The sequence below is a fragment of the Orussus abietinus genome, unplaced genomic scaffold (genome assembly GCF_000612105.2).
Source record: "Orussus abietinus isolate OABI.00-Male unplaced genomic scaffold, Oabi_2.0 scaffold214, whole genome shotgun sequence".
Taxonomy (NCBI): Eukaryota; Metazoa; Arthropoda; class Insecta; order Hymenoptera; family Orussidae; genus Orussus; species Orussus abietinus.
Window position 1 is genome coordinate 41,555 of NW_019394397.1, and position 14,187 is coordinate 55,741.

Below are 14,187 nucleotides of genomic sequence, written 5' to 3' on the forward strand. Positions count from 1 at the left end.
TTACTTGATCTTTGTAGAACGATTTAAAGTGAACTGAGACACCCATAAATTGGACACATTGACCACTTGATTTGTCTCCGAGGTGACAAGTCGGAAAACTCGACGGACAATTTCAAGCAATAATCCGTCATTTTATGCTCCACAAGGATGACCTTTTCTCTAATAGCTGTAGCCCACTGTTTTCTAGAAGAAGTGCCCAATTGTCCCAAGCACATTCTGAACCCTAGCGCTAACTACGTCAGAAGGTCCTAAAAATGCACATGCATTGTCCTCTTTGTTGATCTTTGTAGAACGATTTAAAGTGAAGTGAGACACCCATCAATTGGACAGATTGGCCACTTGATTTGTCTCCGAGGTGCCAAGTCGGAAAACTCGACGGACATTCGCGAGGAATACTTCGCCATTTTATGCTCCACGATGATGACCTTTTCTCTGATAGCTGTAGCCCATTGTTTTCTAGAACAAGTGCCCAACTGTCCCAAGCACTTTTTGAACCTTAGCGGAAACTGCGTCAGAAGGTCCCAAAAACGCACATGCATTGTCTCCTTTACTTGGTCTTTGTAGAACGCTTTAAAGTGAAATGAAACCCCCCTCAGTTGGGCACATTGTCCACTTGATTTGTCTCCGAGGTGCCGAGTTGCAAAACTTGAGGGACAATTGCGAGGAATACTTCGCCAGTTTATGCTCCACGGTGATACATTTTTCTCTGATAGCTATAGCCCATTGTTTTCTAGAAGAAGTGCCCAATTGTCCCAAGCACTTTTTGAACCCTAGCGCAAATGCGTCAGAAGGTCTGGAAAATGCACGTGCATTGTCTCCTTTGGTTGATCCTTGTAGAACGCTTTAAGATGAAGTGAGACTCCCTCATTTGTGCAAATTGTCCATTTGATTCGTCTCCGAGGGGGCAAGTTGGAAAACTCGATGGAGAATTGCGAGAAATACTTGAATGTGTCATGACAATTCTTAGATGATCACGAGTCGTGTGTCAAAGTTTCGGACAATTTGGTCCAATGTTCATTAAAAAAAAAGCGCTGTATTCGAATCGACTGATATAAAGGGGGTTTCACTTCACCTTAACGAGCGATCGATCTCGGAAGGTCCTCCTCGATGTCCGACCTCGAGGATGGAATAATCGTGGCGGAAGTCGGTAAAGTCCTGCGAGGACAATTTCGCAGGAGCAAATTAGCGCGTCCTTCCAGGGGCGAACGCCCCCAGCCCCCGGGTCCGATTCCTTTCCCTGTTATCCCCCAGGAGATCCCCACTTGTCCCACACCGTGGGGGGCGCTCTTCGTCCAGGATTAAATGGAGCGCCTAGATGACCGATGCTCGGCTCAGTTGGGACCGGGGGCACTTGGTGGCCGGGAGGGGGCACACGGAAAACAAGATAAAACAAGGATAAACCTCGCTTAGCCACCCTCCGGAGCTCCGGGGGTTGCTTCACCCCACCGAGCTCGACGTCTCGCCTATTCGGGACGCCTAATCGCCCACCGGCCGGAGAAATTAACGACTTTCTTCGAGCTCCGCCAGCCCCGTTTTCCTTTCCCTTCTACGCGACACCGTTTCTTCTTCTTGATCTCCTCTTTTCCGGCCCATTTTTAGAACCCAATTTATAACGGGGAAAGTCGAAGACTGCCGCTAAGGGCTCCTAACGTGCGTCCTTCGCCGTGTGTTACTTTCCATACACACCCATCCCTCAATTTACGCGGCACTTTTTTTATGCAAGTATTTGTTTTACGCTGCAAATTTGCGTGGAATTTTTTATACGCGGAATTGATTTATAATATGGAAGATATTATAATATGGAAGATACTTTCACCAACGATTGCAAGAGAATGCTGACTTGTCTCAGGGCTAACACGTCGTTTTGACGAGGTAATGACTTTTAAGACAACAAAACTAATATTACAATATGTAGAGAAACGTATAACATTATCGCTAAGGATTCCTAACGTGGGTCTTTCGCCGTGTGTTACTTTCCATACACACCCGTCCCTCAATTTACGCGGCACTTTTTTTATGCAAGTATTTGTTTTACGCGGCAAATTTACGCGATTCTTTTTATACGCGGAATTGAATTATAATATGGAAGATATTATAATATGGAAGATACTTTCACCACCGATTGTAAGAGCTGGCTTGTCTCGGGGCTAACATGTGATTTTAGAGCGAAAATTTAGTTGCATCTAAACGTCATAGATGGCGACGTTGGTCCTAAACGGTCGTTAAAAAAATGAATACCCGTGATTTCGACAGTTTTACCTCGATCTCTTTATCATTACTTTACCGAAATGACATATGGAACGCTTCAGTTCGTATAATTATCAACGTAGTCTGTAAATTATTTCAACATGAATATAAATGTCGGTAACGCGACGCGCCGGCTTATGTTCTCACTTGAGTATTGAAAATGACGTTTCTTACATTTACGTTTTGAGGTAATGACTTTTAAGACAACAAAACTAATATTGCAATATGTAGAGAAACGTATAACACTATCGCTAAGGATTCCTAATGTGGGCCCTTCGCCGTGTGTTCCTTTCCATACACACCCGTCCCTCAATTTACGCGGCACTTTTTTTATGCAAGTATTTGTTTTACGCGGCAAATTTACGTGAATTTTTTATATGCGGAATTGATTTATAATATGGAAGATATTATAATATGGACGATACTTTCACCAACGATTGCAAGAGAATGCTGACTTGTCTCAGGGCTAACACGTGATTTTAGAGCAAAAATTTAGTTGCGTCTAAACGTCATAGATGGCGACGTTGGTCCTGAACAGTCGTTAGAATAATGAATACCCGAGATTTCGACAGTTTTACCTAATGTTATACCTTAATGTTCTCGATATACTCGAAATGACATCCTAAATGGTAGACGTGCCCTCGCTTTAAAAGCAGATCAGAGTTCCCAGTGTTAAGAGGATTTTCAACCTCGACTTTGTTGTGGCATTCGAAGACGTTCGTTAGCGAGATCCTTATTATACAATGAGATCTTTGGGCGTAGGGGAGATTCTCAAAATGATCATCAAAAGGCTCTTACGGGGTAGAAACCGCGTCTTAGCTTCACCCCGATGTCTCACTGGAAATTGTCTGCAAAAGTACTTTGGAAATGGATGATACTTCCTTCTTCGCTGAAATTACGAAAACCATTTCCCTACTTGTCTTTTCTTTTATTCGCTAAGGTGATATGAAGGAGTCAGCTTATATATATAGTCGGATGGGAAAATATGGAAAATACTTTCACCAACGATTGCAAGAGAATGCTGGCTTGTCTTGGGGCTAACACGTGATTTTAGAGCAAAAATTTAGTTGCACCTAGACGTCACAGATGGCGACGTTGGTCCTAAACGGGCGTTAGAATAATGAATTCCCGAGATTTCGATAGTTTTATATGGATCTCATCATCGTTACTTTACTAAAATGGTATATAAAACGCTTCATTTCGTATAATTCTCGGCGTAGACTGTAAAAGACTTCAATGTAAATATAAATATCGGTAACGGGACGCGCCAGCTTATGTTCCCACTTGAGCGTTCAAAACGACGTTACCCCTAAAAAGGGTGAGATGAATTTAAATTAATCGACCTCGACTAAACTTCTCAGCGCCTTTCATATCATCTTAAGGTGATAAGAAAGGATCAATCTACATATATATGAGAGATCAATTGTTTGGGGAAAGTATTCTTCAAATTGGGGGTACCGATTTGTTTCAAATTCTACCACGTGAATATAGAGATCCTAAAGTAGGTTCTAAAACTTACGACATTTCATTTTTCATCGAAAATTTATTTATTTATTATGGACAGGAACCAACATGGCGTGGACTGGCCACGTTTTCGATCCGTACGATGCCTTCCCTTGGATGATGGTTTAAGGTGAAGTGAAACACGTCAAGGAACTTGATCAACGTCGACAAAGAAGATTTTTCTAAATGCCTACGTTGCCGACGTTCGTTTCTATATTGACAGCTGGGTTGAATTATATTGAATATTGTACCAAATGGCATACTCCACCTGTCGGTTTCGTACAATAAATATCAAGAAATCGAAGTAAAACTCCAGAAATCCTCTGGATTCAAGCTTTCTGAGGCCCCAATTGACTACAGAGGGACCCCCTGCGCCATCTGTGATTTCCAGGTCAATTAAATTTTCACTCCGAGACCTCGTATTCCCATCGTTTTGGCAAACAAGCGCATACAACACTTTTTTTGCCTTTATCCCATTCAAATGCGAGTTTATCGATTACCAGAGTGTTCTAAATTGTCGTAAAATTGTCCTGACCCTTTCGATTCTAATATCAGAGCCTACGATAATTGTATATTGATCGAAATATGAGAGCTCAACGCCATTTTGGTTCTAGTCTGGGTTGAGTTAAAGAATTTTGTTAAGAAATCCAAATTTTGAATGTGTCAGGACAATTCTTAGATGATCAGGAGTGACGTGTCAAAGTTTCGGACAGTTTGGTCTAATACCCTTAAAAAAAAGTGTTGTATTCGTATCGACCTATTTGAAGGGTGTTTCACTTCACCTTAACCCTCTTAAAGTGTTTAATGGCAGATAAAAAAAAGATACGTGTCGTTTAGTTTTCAGTCTTTTTTTTTTTAATTGAAAGAGTTATATTTTTCATTTCTGGTTATGAGAAAGCTTTTCCAGGTGGATTGGTTAAAAGATATTATGTTCTTGTGGGTGAAACTGCCAAATCGCCCCTTGACCTACCTGCCTTTGGATGATGGTATCACCCCCTTAAAGTGTTTAATGGCAGATAAAAAAAAATACGTGTCGATTAGTTTTCTTTTTTTTTTTTTTATTGAGAAAATTATATTTTTCATTTCTCGTTATGAGAAAACTTTTCCAGGTGGATTGGTTAAAAGATATTATGTTCTTGTGGGTGAAACTGCCAAATCGCCTCTTGACCTGCCTTACTTTGAATGGTGGCATCACCCCCTTAAAGTGTTTAATGGCAGATAAAAAAAAATACGTGTCGTTTAGTATTTAGTCTTTTTTTTTTTTTAATTGAGAGAATTATATTTTTCATTTCTGGTTATGAGAAAACTTTTCCAGGTGGATTGGTTAAAAGATATTATGTTCTTGTGGGTGGAACTGTCAAATCGCCCCTTGACATGCCTTACTTTGGATGGTGGTATCACCCCCTTAAAGTGTTTAATGGCATATAAAAAAAATACGTGTCGCTTAGTTTTTAGTCTACTATAACATATTATAAAAGAAATGAAATCGGAGAGATCGACCTGGGATACCTTCCTTGTTAGAATACGCCGGGAGAACGACTCCACGACTCTTGGGGATTGCCGACGACGACGTCAGTTTTCTATTTATTAGTTTCTCTTTCTTTGAGGCTTGAAGAGCCCTCCCCTCGGGGGAGGGGGTCGAAGTGCGAGGGGTGGGACATCAATCTCTCATTCACGAGAAGCCCCCGGACTTCTGAATGAAACTCGCCGACCTTTCGATATGACGCCGTAACGTCGTTTCCATTTTGATCGAGGACCCCAAAATAAGCGAACGTGACGGTTGCGATAAAGTCTCCCTTTATCAATAAAATTCTGTACCGCCAAAGACACATGATACAAATCGGGAAGGACAGGAAAACTCGTTCTTGTTATACAATTATGAATTATAACTTCTCTCATTACTAAGTTCTTTAAAAATCGCCCTAGTAGCACAAAATATTTGTCTTATATTTTCGTTTATACGTCTCGTTTCGTTTATATTCTTATATGTCTTATATAACGTCGTTTCCATTTTGATCGAGGACCCCAAAATAAGCGAACGTGACGGTTGCGATAAAGTCTCCCTTTATCAATAAAATTCTGTACCGCCAAAGACACATGATACAAATCGGGAAGGACAGGAAAACTCGTTCTTGTTATACAATTATGAATTATAATTTCTCTCATTGCTAAGTTTTTTAAAAATCGCCCTAGTAGCACAAAATATTTGTCTTATATTTTCTACATATTTAACGAATATCGTACATTGTGTAAATATTCAACAGACATTCGAAATATTTACTTTAGAATATTAATTTTGTTACATTTATGTAATATTAGATCCAGGTGAATTCGGTTTATTTTTCTTATGGATATACAAAACGTTTCGTTTCATTTTAATATAATCATTTTTTTTTAATATTGTCGATCGTATACGATATAAACGTTTTAAAAATGCTTAAAATAAAAATCACACTTTTTGCTTCTGTAATGAAATAGCGGAAGGAAAATGTTACACAAATTTCTCGTGTTTTTTGGTACCAAATGTAGTGTCCGATAATAATCGTGAAGTATAAAATGTATTTTTATTATATGTTCATAAATTTAAAAAAATATAATTTCTACACATGTTCATGAACTATTAAATGTAAACATGTAATTGAGTTTTTCAAGAAATATTTCAGATATTTTTGAGTGAAATCTACGAGAAATCTTAAAAAATCTGTCGTTTAAGATATTTAGCAAAGATTACAAAAAAATATTTAGAAATGATTCTATGCTACTAGGGCACTCGAAATCATGCGTGACGTACTTCTCCGTTTGTTAGTAATTCTTCGGGAATTAAATGATGCAGCGAAAAAGGAAAATGTGGAAGGAAATCATTTTTATAAACGTGTTTCGCAATTTCTGAACTGTATTACTGAAACAATTTGTCTGGGTTACTTGTGAATGAACATAGGAGACAGGAAAGAGCCAGAAGAGGTCTCCGCTGGTTTCCCCCTTTTATTAGCATTGTTAAGGGGATGTGAAAGTGGCAACCGAAAGCTCAATCGTTCATAAAACTTTTCTCCGAACTGAGTGTGTCAGATCGTTTCATACTCTAAAACGTGAATATGGAGACCCTATGATAGGTCCTGAAACTCGTAAAATTTTATTTTTTATGAACTATTTTTAAAATACCTATAAACAAATTTGAAAAGAATTTAAATTCCATGAGTTTCAGGACCTTCCTTATAGTCTCCCTATTCACGTTGTAAAGTTTCAAACTATTCGGTAAACCGAGCTGGGAGTAAAGTATTATAAACGAAACCTCTTCCACGTCACTTTCACACCACCTTAAGGGGATGTGAAAGTGGCAACCGAAAGCTCAATCGTTCATAAAACTTCTCTCCGAACTGAGTGTCTCAAATCGTTTCATGCTTTAAAACGTGAATATGGGGACCCTATGATAGGTTCTGAAACTCGTAAAATTTTATTTTTTATGAACTATTTTTAAAATACCTATAAACAAATTTAAAAAGAATTGAAGTTCCATGCGTTTCAGGACCTTCCTTATAGCCTCCCTATTCACGTTGTAAAGTTTCAAACTATTCGGTAAACCGAGCTGGGAGTAAAGTATTATAAACGAAACCTCTTGCACGTCACTTTCACACCACCTTAAGGGGATGTGAAAGTGGCAACCGAAAGCTCAATCGTTCATAACACTTTTCTACGAACTGGGTGTCTCAAATCGTTTCATACTTTAAAACGTGAATATGGAGACCCTATGATAGGTCCTGAAACTCGTAAATTTTATTTTTTATCAACTATTTTTAAAATACCTATAAACAAATTTAAAAAGAATTGAAGTTCCATGCGTTTCAGGACCTTCCTTATAGTCTCCCTGTTCACGTTGTAAAGTTTCAAACTATTCGGTAAACCGAGCTGGGAGAAAAGTTTTCTAAAGGAACCTCTTCGATGCCACTTTCACATCACCTTAATAGAAAAAGATGCTTATTAGCTGAGGTCCCGGACGAATTTCATCCCCTCGAGTTTCGGGGATGCTGAAATGTCGACCGATGGGGTGATTTGCACCCCACAAAAGCGATCTCGCGTCCGCAGACATTCGGGGACAATTCCGGGACTGTCTGCCCATGACGAGATGATTTTTTTTCACGTCTTCCCTCCTTTTCCGTCCGCCCTTGCTTGATGGCCCGGTTCTCTCCGTTTCCGTTCTTGCTAATCCTCCGGAGGATTTTCGGACGAGCCGTCAGTCCTGCCTTTGATTTATCGACTCTAATTAGTCCTGGGATTCTTTGGAAATCCTTAATGGCCCCTCCTGCTCGGTCCAGGGGCTCGTCCAGGACATCTAGTCGCCTCGGGATCCCCAGCTGATCTCGCTAATTGAATCCAGGGCAATTACCCCTGACCGAGACTCTCGTGATCAATTCTACCTTGATTTCCTTACATCTCTCGAATCGCCAACGATCAATTTTCTTCGACTCCCTCGGGGTTCATTTACAGCTCGTGATAGATTTTTGCAAGTCCTTTCGCTGTTCCAAAAGCATCCTCACGGAAAAAAAAGAATGGTTAGAAGATACACAAATGTGGTAATCGTAACCCTATTTCAAGGCAACATACGCGACAACCTTGGGAGGAGGTTGCATTAATTGCAATTAGCCAGGATTTCAATTAATATAGCAAGCCTTACTCTGTTTTTTTTTTTTACTATGTTCCGCTGGTTAATATACATTGCTAATTGCAATTGTAATTGCAAATAAATACAATTGCAATTAGCAATGTATATTAACCAGCGGAACACTGTAAAAAGAACATAGTAAGGGTTACTCCACCATTTAGTCAATGTAACCAGCGTAACATAATAAGGGTTATTTCACCATTTAGTCAATGTAACTACAAGGAACGGGTTGTTCCACCTTTATGCATAGTTGGGAATATCCATTTAAAAATTTACCGTCGACATAGAAAATTCGATTATGATCACGAACGCTATACTTATGTTCCTGTCAGGGTTCTCACACATTTCTATCTCAAGGAGTAAAATATCAGTTGATCCTAAAAAATGTGGTTTCTCGACGATCACTTCCCTTTTCCCTCTTCTTCGAGAAAGGGTACAGTCATTGCATCGTTAACGTAAGGGATAGTAACGGGTCATAGATGCACCCGAGCAGTCTACATCGCCTACGAAAAATGTTGCCACCTGGCGGCACTGTCGAAACTAATGGGGCCAAACCATTGTTTCTGCATAGGCAAGTTTAGAATAACCTTGCAACGGGTAAAACCTTCCTATAATATATGGTTAGAGCTCCTGGATAAACCTCCCATTTTCATGTGCGTATTGTAACCTCTTCATGTTGTTAATATTGCCATTCTATCAGTGTTCTCATACATTTCTACCTCAAGGAGTATAATATCATTTGATGTTCGAAAATGTGGTTTCACGTCGATCACTTCCCTTTTCCTTCTTCTTCGGAAGGAGGTACAGTTATTGTATCTTAAGCGTAAGGAATAACATCGGATCTTATAGACACCCAAGCAATCTACATCATGTGCGAGAAGGTTTGCCACCTGACGGCGCTGTCGAAACTAATGGGGCCAAACGATTGTTTCTGCATAGGCAAGTTTAGAATAACCTTGCAATGGGTAAAACCTTCCTATAATATATAGTTACAGCTCCCAGATAAATCTTCCACTCTCCTGTACGTATTGTAACTTCTTCATGTAGTTAATATTACCATTCCAAATTGTGATCAGACCTGCACTTCTTAAACGCAACGCCATGGATACAGTACCTATTCGGAAGATCACCCATTTACCACTCCATGTGGCCAATTTCACCATTTGTGTGGTTTTACTTCCCACAGTATTCCACCCATGTCCCTACAGTAATTGTAACCAAATTATTTTTTTCCATGCTGGATTTAACTGTTAATTCCCACTCGTTGATTGCGCGATAACTCTGTGCTAAAAAAATATGGGTTTCCATATTTTATGAGTCCATGATATAGTTTATAAGTTTCTATGTCCAATCGATCGAGAAATAGTTTTCGTAGGGAGGTGTTTCCGTTAAACGACTCGGGAGAGAAAGAGGGAAGGAAGTTCATCCCGCAGTTCCCAGGGAGATTCCGAGGGATGTTCCCAGACCTACGACACTCATACAACCGCCCAAGGGAATTCGCATGAAATCCAAGTCCGAGAAAGTCCACCCCTAGCCGGCAAAGTTTCCTCGGGGAAGTTTTTGTCCCCCTTACTGCAGTCGTTTTATGGTTTTGACTGCCCTCTGATGGCACTTTAGGGAAATACAAGGAGGATCCTCCGAAGAGCCTATTGTGTATCATTCGCCAATAAAGCCGGTGCGGTTTGCTTGTTTATTCGCCGGCCACCCATCCGTCTCACATCTCGAGAGCTACATTTCCTGGGATAACACTCCTCTTCCTCGTGGTACGGCGACAACCCTTTTGTCGCCCTCGGTATTCAAATAAGGAGAAACTGGAGCACCCTGGTGGGATTACGCGTCGCGCCTTCGTCTGCTTTGGGATTCGCAGACGGAAAGATAATAGGTCCCCTTTTCTGTATTGTAAAACATTCGCGACCGGCAAATTTTTTCTGTAAGTCAGTCAGTCTCCGTGTTCCGTGCGCGACACTCATATATGTAAATTCATCGCGGACTTTGAAATGTCAAACAAATTCCCAGAAAGGGACTTACTGCCTGCTTGGAACCATCGGACCATTTACCAATTTAGCAATTTCCTGACTCCGAAATCGGTTCGTAAATTTTAGTTTTCTACGATACGGCTATATTGCCCCGTACGTCCCATCGAGAAAGTTTAGGGTTCTTTAGAATTTTCTCGGGTTGACCGTCTCTATTCTTTACCGTCATACCTTTTTTAACTTTACCGCTTACACGTGCGCGCAACATGCATACGGGCATACAGCATGTTTTTCCATCTGCACGGCAACTAGAAATTTTCCGTTTTCACCCAACCGTATTGGACAGCCACCGACCAATCACGAGGCTGACTATTTGATTTGAACCGCCCTTGTTAAAATCAGTCAGCCAATCGCTATGCAAGAAATATGCTACCACCTCCTCAAAAAATGTAATGCGACCGGAGGAGGAATTCTATATTTTTTCTGTAAGTCAGTCAGTCTCCGTCTCTCGTCAGCCTTCATCATCATCTCTGCAACAGTTATCGTTATTCACGCGTGAAGAGCTGACAAAATTCAATAAGTCATTCGTCTAATTAATATTATAATAAATTTAAGTTGTTTTGTTCGCGACAGTCTCACTCTTCATTCGGGTACCTTCCTTCTTCACGTGAGCAGTTGTATGAATATCCCATTTTGCAAATCTACTTGCAGAAACAATCGGGATTCGTACAACAACTGCCCGACAAACTAGCCGGGCAGAACACTCCGTCTCTCGCTAGAATTCAACGTCTCTCGTCAGCCTTCACCAACGCTTCTGTAATTGTTATCGATATTTACGCGTGAAGAGCTGACAGAATTCAGCACAGTCTCTCATCTCTCGTCAGCCTTCACCATCGCTTTTGTAACTGATCAGTATTCACGCGTGAAGAGCTGACAAAATTCAACAAGTCATTCGTCAATTTAATATTATAATAAATTCAAGTTTGTTTTGATCGCGACAAGTCTCATTTTATTCGGGTACGTTCCTTCTTTCACGTGAGCAGTTGTACAAATATCCCATTTGCAATTCTACTTGCAAAAACAATCGGGATTCATACAACAACTGCCCGACAAACTAGCCGGGCAGAACACTCCGTCTCTCGTCAGCCTTCACCAACGCTTCTGTAATTGTTATCAATATTCACGCGTGGAGAGCTGACAGAATTCAGCACAGTCTCTCATCTCTCGTCAGCCTTCACCGTCGCTTTTGTAACTGATCAGTATTCACGCGTGAAGAGCAGACAAAATTCAACAACTCATTCGTCAATTTAATATTATAATAAATTCAAGTTTGTTTTGTTCGCTACAAGTCTCACTTTATTCGGGTACGTTCCTTCTTTCACGTGAGCAGTTGTGCTGTTATGCCGCGAAGGGTATTGGGGTTCTCTTCGAAGAATTTGTATACTCCTTTTTTGGCATTTGGATGTGGTTCTTATTTATACACACATTAAATCACTGTATGACCTACGGTCCGACAGGCTCGGAGTTCGGAATAGGACTGCTGTTCTAAGTTTATGAACTTATCCCGTAGGGATGAGGGTTTCTGATTCCGTGGCGCCGGGCTCAACGGTTCTTTCCCATAGTCACCGGACTCCGTTGTCGCGGACGTCGGGATCTCTTCCCACGACGTATTTTGACACCATGCAGTTCTAAATGACTCTAGACTGACGGCATTACAGTACAAATATCCCATTTTGCAAATATACTTGCAGAAACAATCGGGATACGCACAACAACTGCCCGACAAAGTAGCCCGGCAGAACAGGGGCCTACTCGATCGAGCGTAAGGACAGACCGAGTAGTGCGCACGTAGGGCAGCCGGCGATAGGGATCTACTTGCAAATTAACTCGATCTATCTCTCGTTAGCCCGAGATCCCCAGGACGTCGAATACGCGTCCTCGATATCCTGCGGGACGATCCCGCGGAGATATCAGCTGGTCCCATCGAGTAATACCAACCCGCCGGTAATTAGGAGTCCGGGGTGGACATTCGCATCCATTGGTGTTGGTTGGCATCGGTCCGCGTCCATTCGCGTCCATTCTCATCCATTCGCGTTCATTCGGACCGTTCCACCCCCGGGAAACTCTCCGACCATGACGTAACACCTTGAGGAGGCAGGGAAAGGGGTTCGCCGAAGTGCAAGCCAGGATGCTTTTTGTCCTGTCCGGCCGGTAACAATGGCTGCTTCTTACGCGCCCCGGTCACCGTATATTATTAATTACTGTATTAATCACCGTCCATAAGCAATCTATTATGCATGGATAAGAGCGGGCACCCTTACCTCGGACGGCGGCCATTTTGGATCCCGAGGGACGCGCTGACCCTCGCTGCTGGCGAGTCTAGAAACTCTCGAGGGTGGATTCATGGATAATTCCTCTTGTTAAGTTACCATCTTTTCGATATGCGATTAGTATTAAGGTGAAGTGAAATCCCCTTTAAATCAGTCGATTCGAATACAACACTTTTTTTTAAGGGTATTAGACCAAAGATATTTTTTGTCGAAAAATGAAATTTCAAGAGCAGCGCGTTCTTCCTTAGAGCCTCCATAATCACGTGTTAAAGTTTTTAATAATTGGGTGTACCAAGTTTGGAGAAGAACGCTTTACATATATATAGAATGACCCTTTCATATCACCTCAAGGTGAAACGTCAAAATATTTATAAAGCTTTTCTCCAAAGGGGGGGCACCGAATCGTTGGGAACTTTAACACGTGATTATGGAGACCCTAAGGAAGAACGCGACGCTCATGAAATTTCAATTTTCTAAAAAAAGTTAGCATTTATCTCGGACAAGAACCAAAAAAGATTTTTCCTTTTTCGAAAAATGAAATTTCACGAGCAGCGCGTTCTTCCTCAGAGTCTCCATTATTATGTGCTGAATTTTCAAATGATTCGGTGCATTTCATTTGGAGAAAAGTTTTGTAAATATTTGGTCGTTTTGATATATATAACTATATGCACCGCGTCACATGAAACTTCAGCACGTAATGAGACTCTAAGGACCATAGGCTCATGAAATTTCATATTAAAAAAAAGGCATGTGACTGGTTCTAATGTAGGATAAATAAGAAAAGATTTTTCGATGAAATTTCATCAGCATCGCGTTGTACCTTAAGGTGATTGTGAAAGTGACGTGAAAGGGGTCTCGTTTATGAAACTTTTCTCCGAACTAGGTGTACCGAATCGTTTCAAGCTTTACGACGTGAATATGGAGGCTATAACGAAGGTGCGGAAACCCATGAAATTTCAATTTTTTAAATANATATATATATAATGGTTCATAACGCCTTAAAAACACGTTGGTCAGCGATCGATACCGTACAGGAGAGCCCGTTGCGCTTACTAAACGATTATTCGAGAAATCTGCCTATTGTCTAACATTATATCGATGTGCAAACTTGCAAAAAGAATAACAGTTTAGCTTTTTATCATCTTCTGTCACAGATACTTGCGCCGCCTGCATGCTGGCCAGGGTGGAGCAGGAGAGGTTGGATAGCCTGAAGTATGACCGAGCGACAATCTATATCAAATGCATAGACGATAGCGAAGACAACAAATCGGAGAACGACAGCGAGGTTAGTTCTGTTCTGTTTCTGTTTCTGTTATGGTAGTTTGCAGCTCCTATTTTGGCCTGCAGTATCCGTCGGGACACCGTAGCCAAGTCAATCTGTCAAACTGTTTTGGGTTATAACGTTTTATTTTAATGTTGTAACAGATGGTAACGTTTTTATCTTAAATGTTTATTAACAAGTCGAGGCACGATGATG

The 14,187-nt window shown here is 40.9% G+C and overlaps 1 protein-coding gene across 1 annotated transcript in view; it reads left to right on the forward strand.

Annotated features, from left to right (window-relative positions):
- Nucleotides 1-14,187, forward strand: part of LOC111673928 (ubiquitin carboxyl-terminal hydrolase 48-like) — a gene marked incomplete at its 5' end in the record, with an annotated part of 123,594 nt that overhangs the window by 34,195 nt on the left and 75,212 nt on the right. Inside the window, one exon of the mRNA XM_023432151.1 lies at nucleotides 13,865-13,995. Coding sequence (XP_023287919.1) covers nucleotides 13,865-13,995 — 131 coding nt within the window. The remainder of the gene's footprint in view (nucleotides 1-13,864; nucleotides 13,996-14,187) is intronic.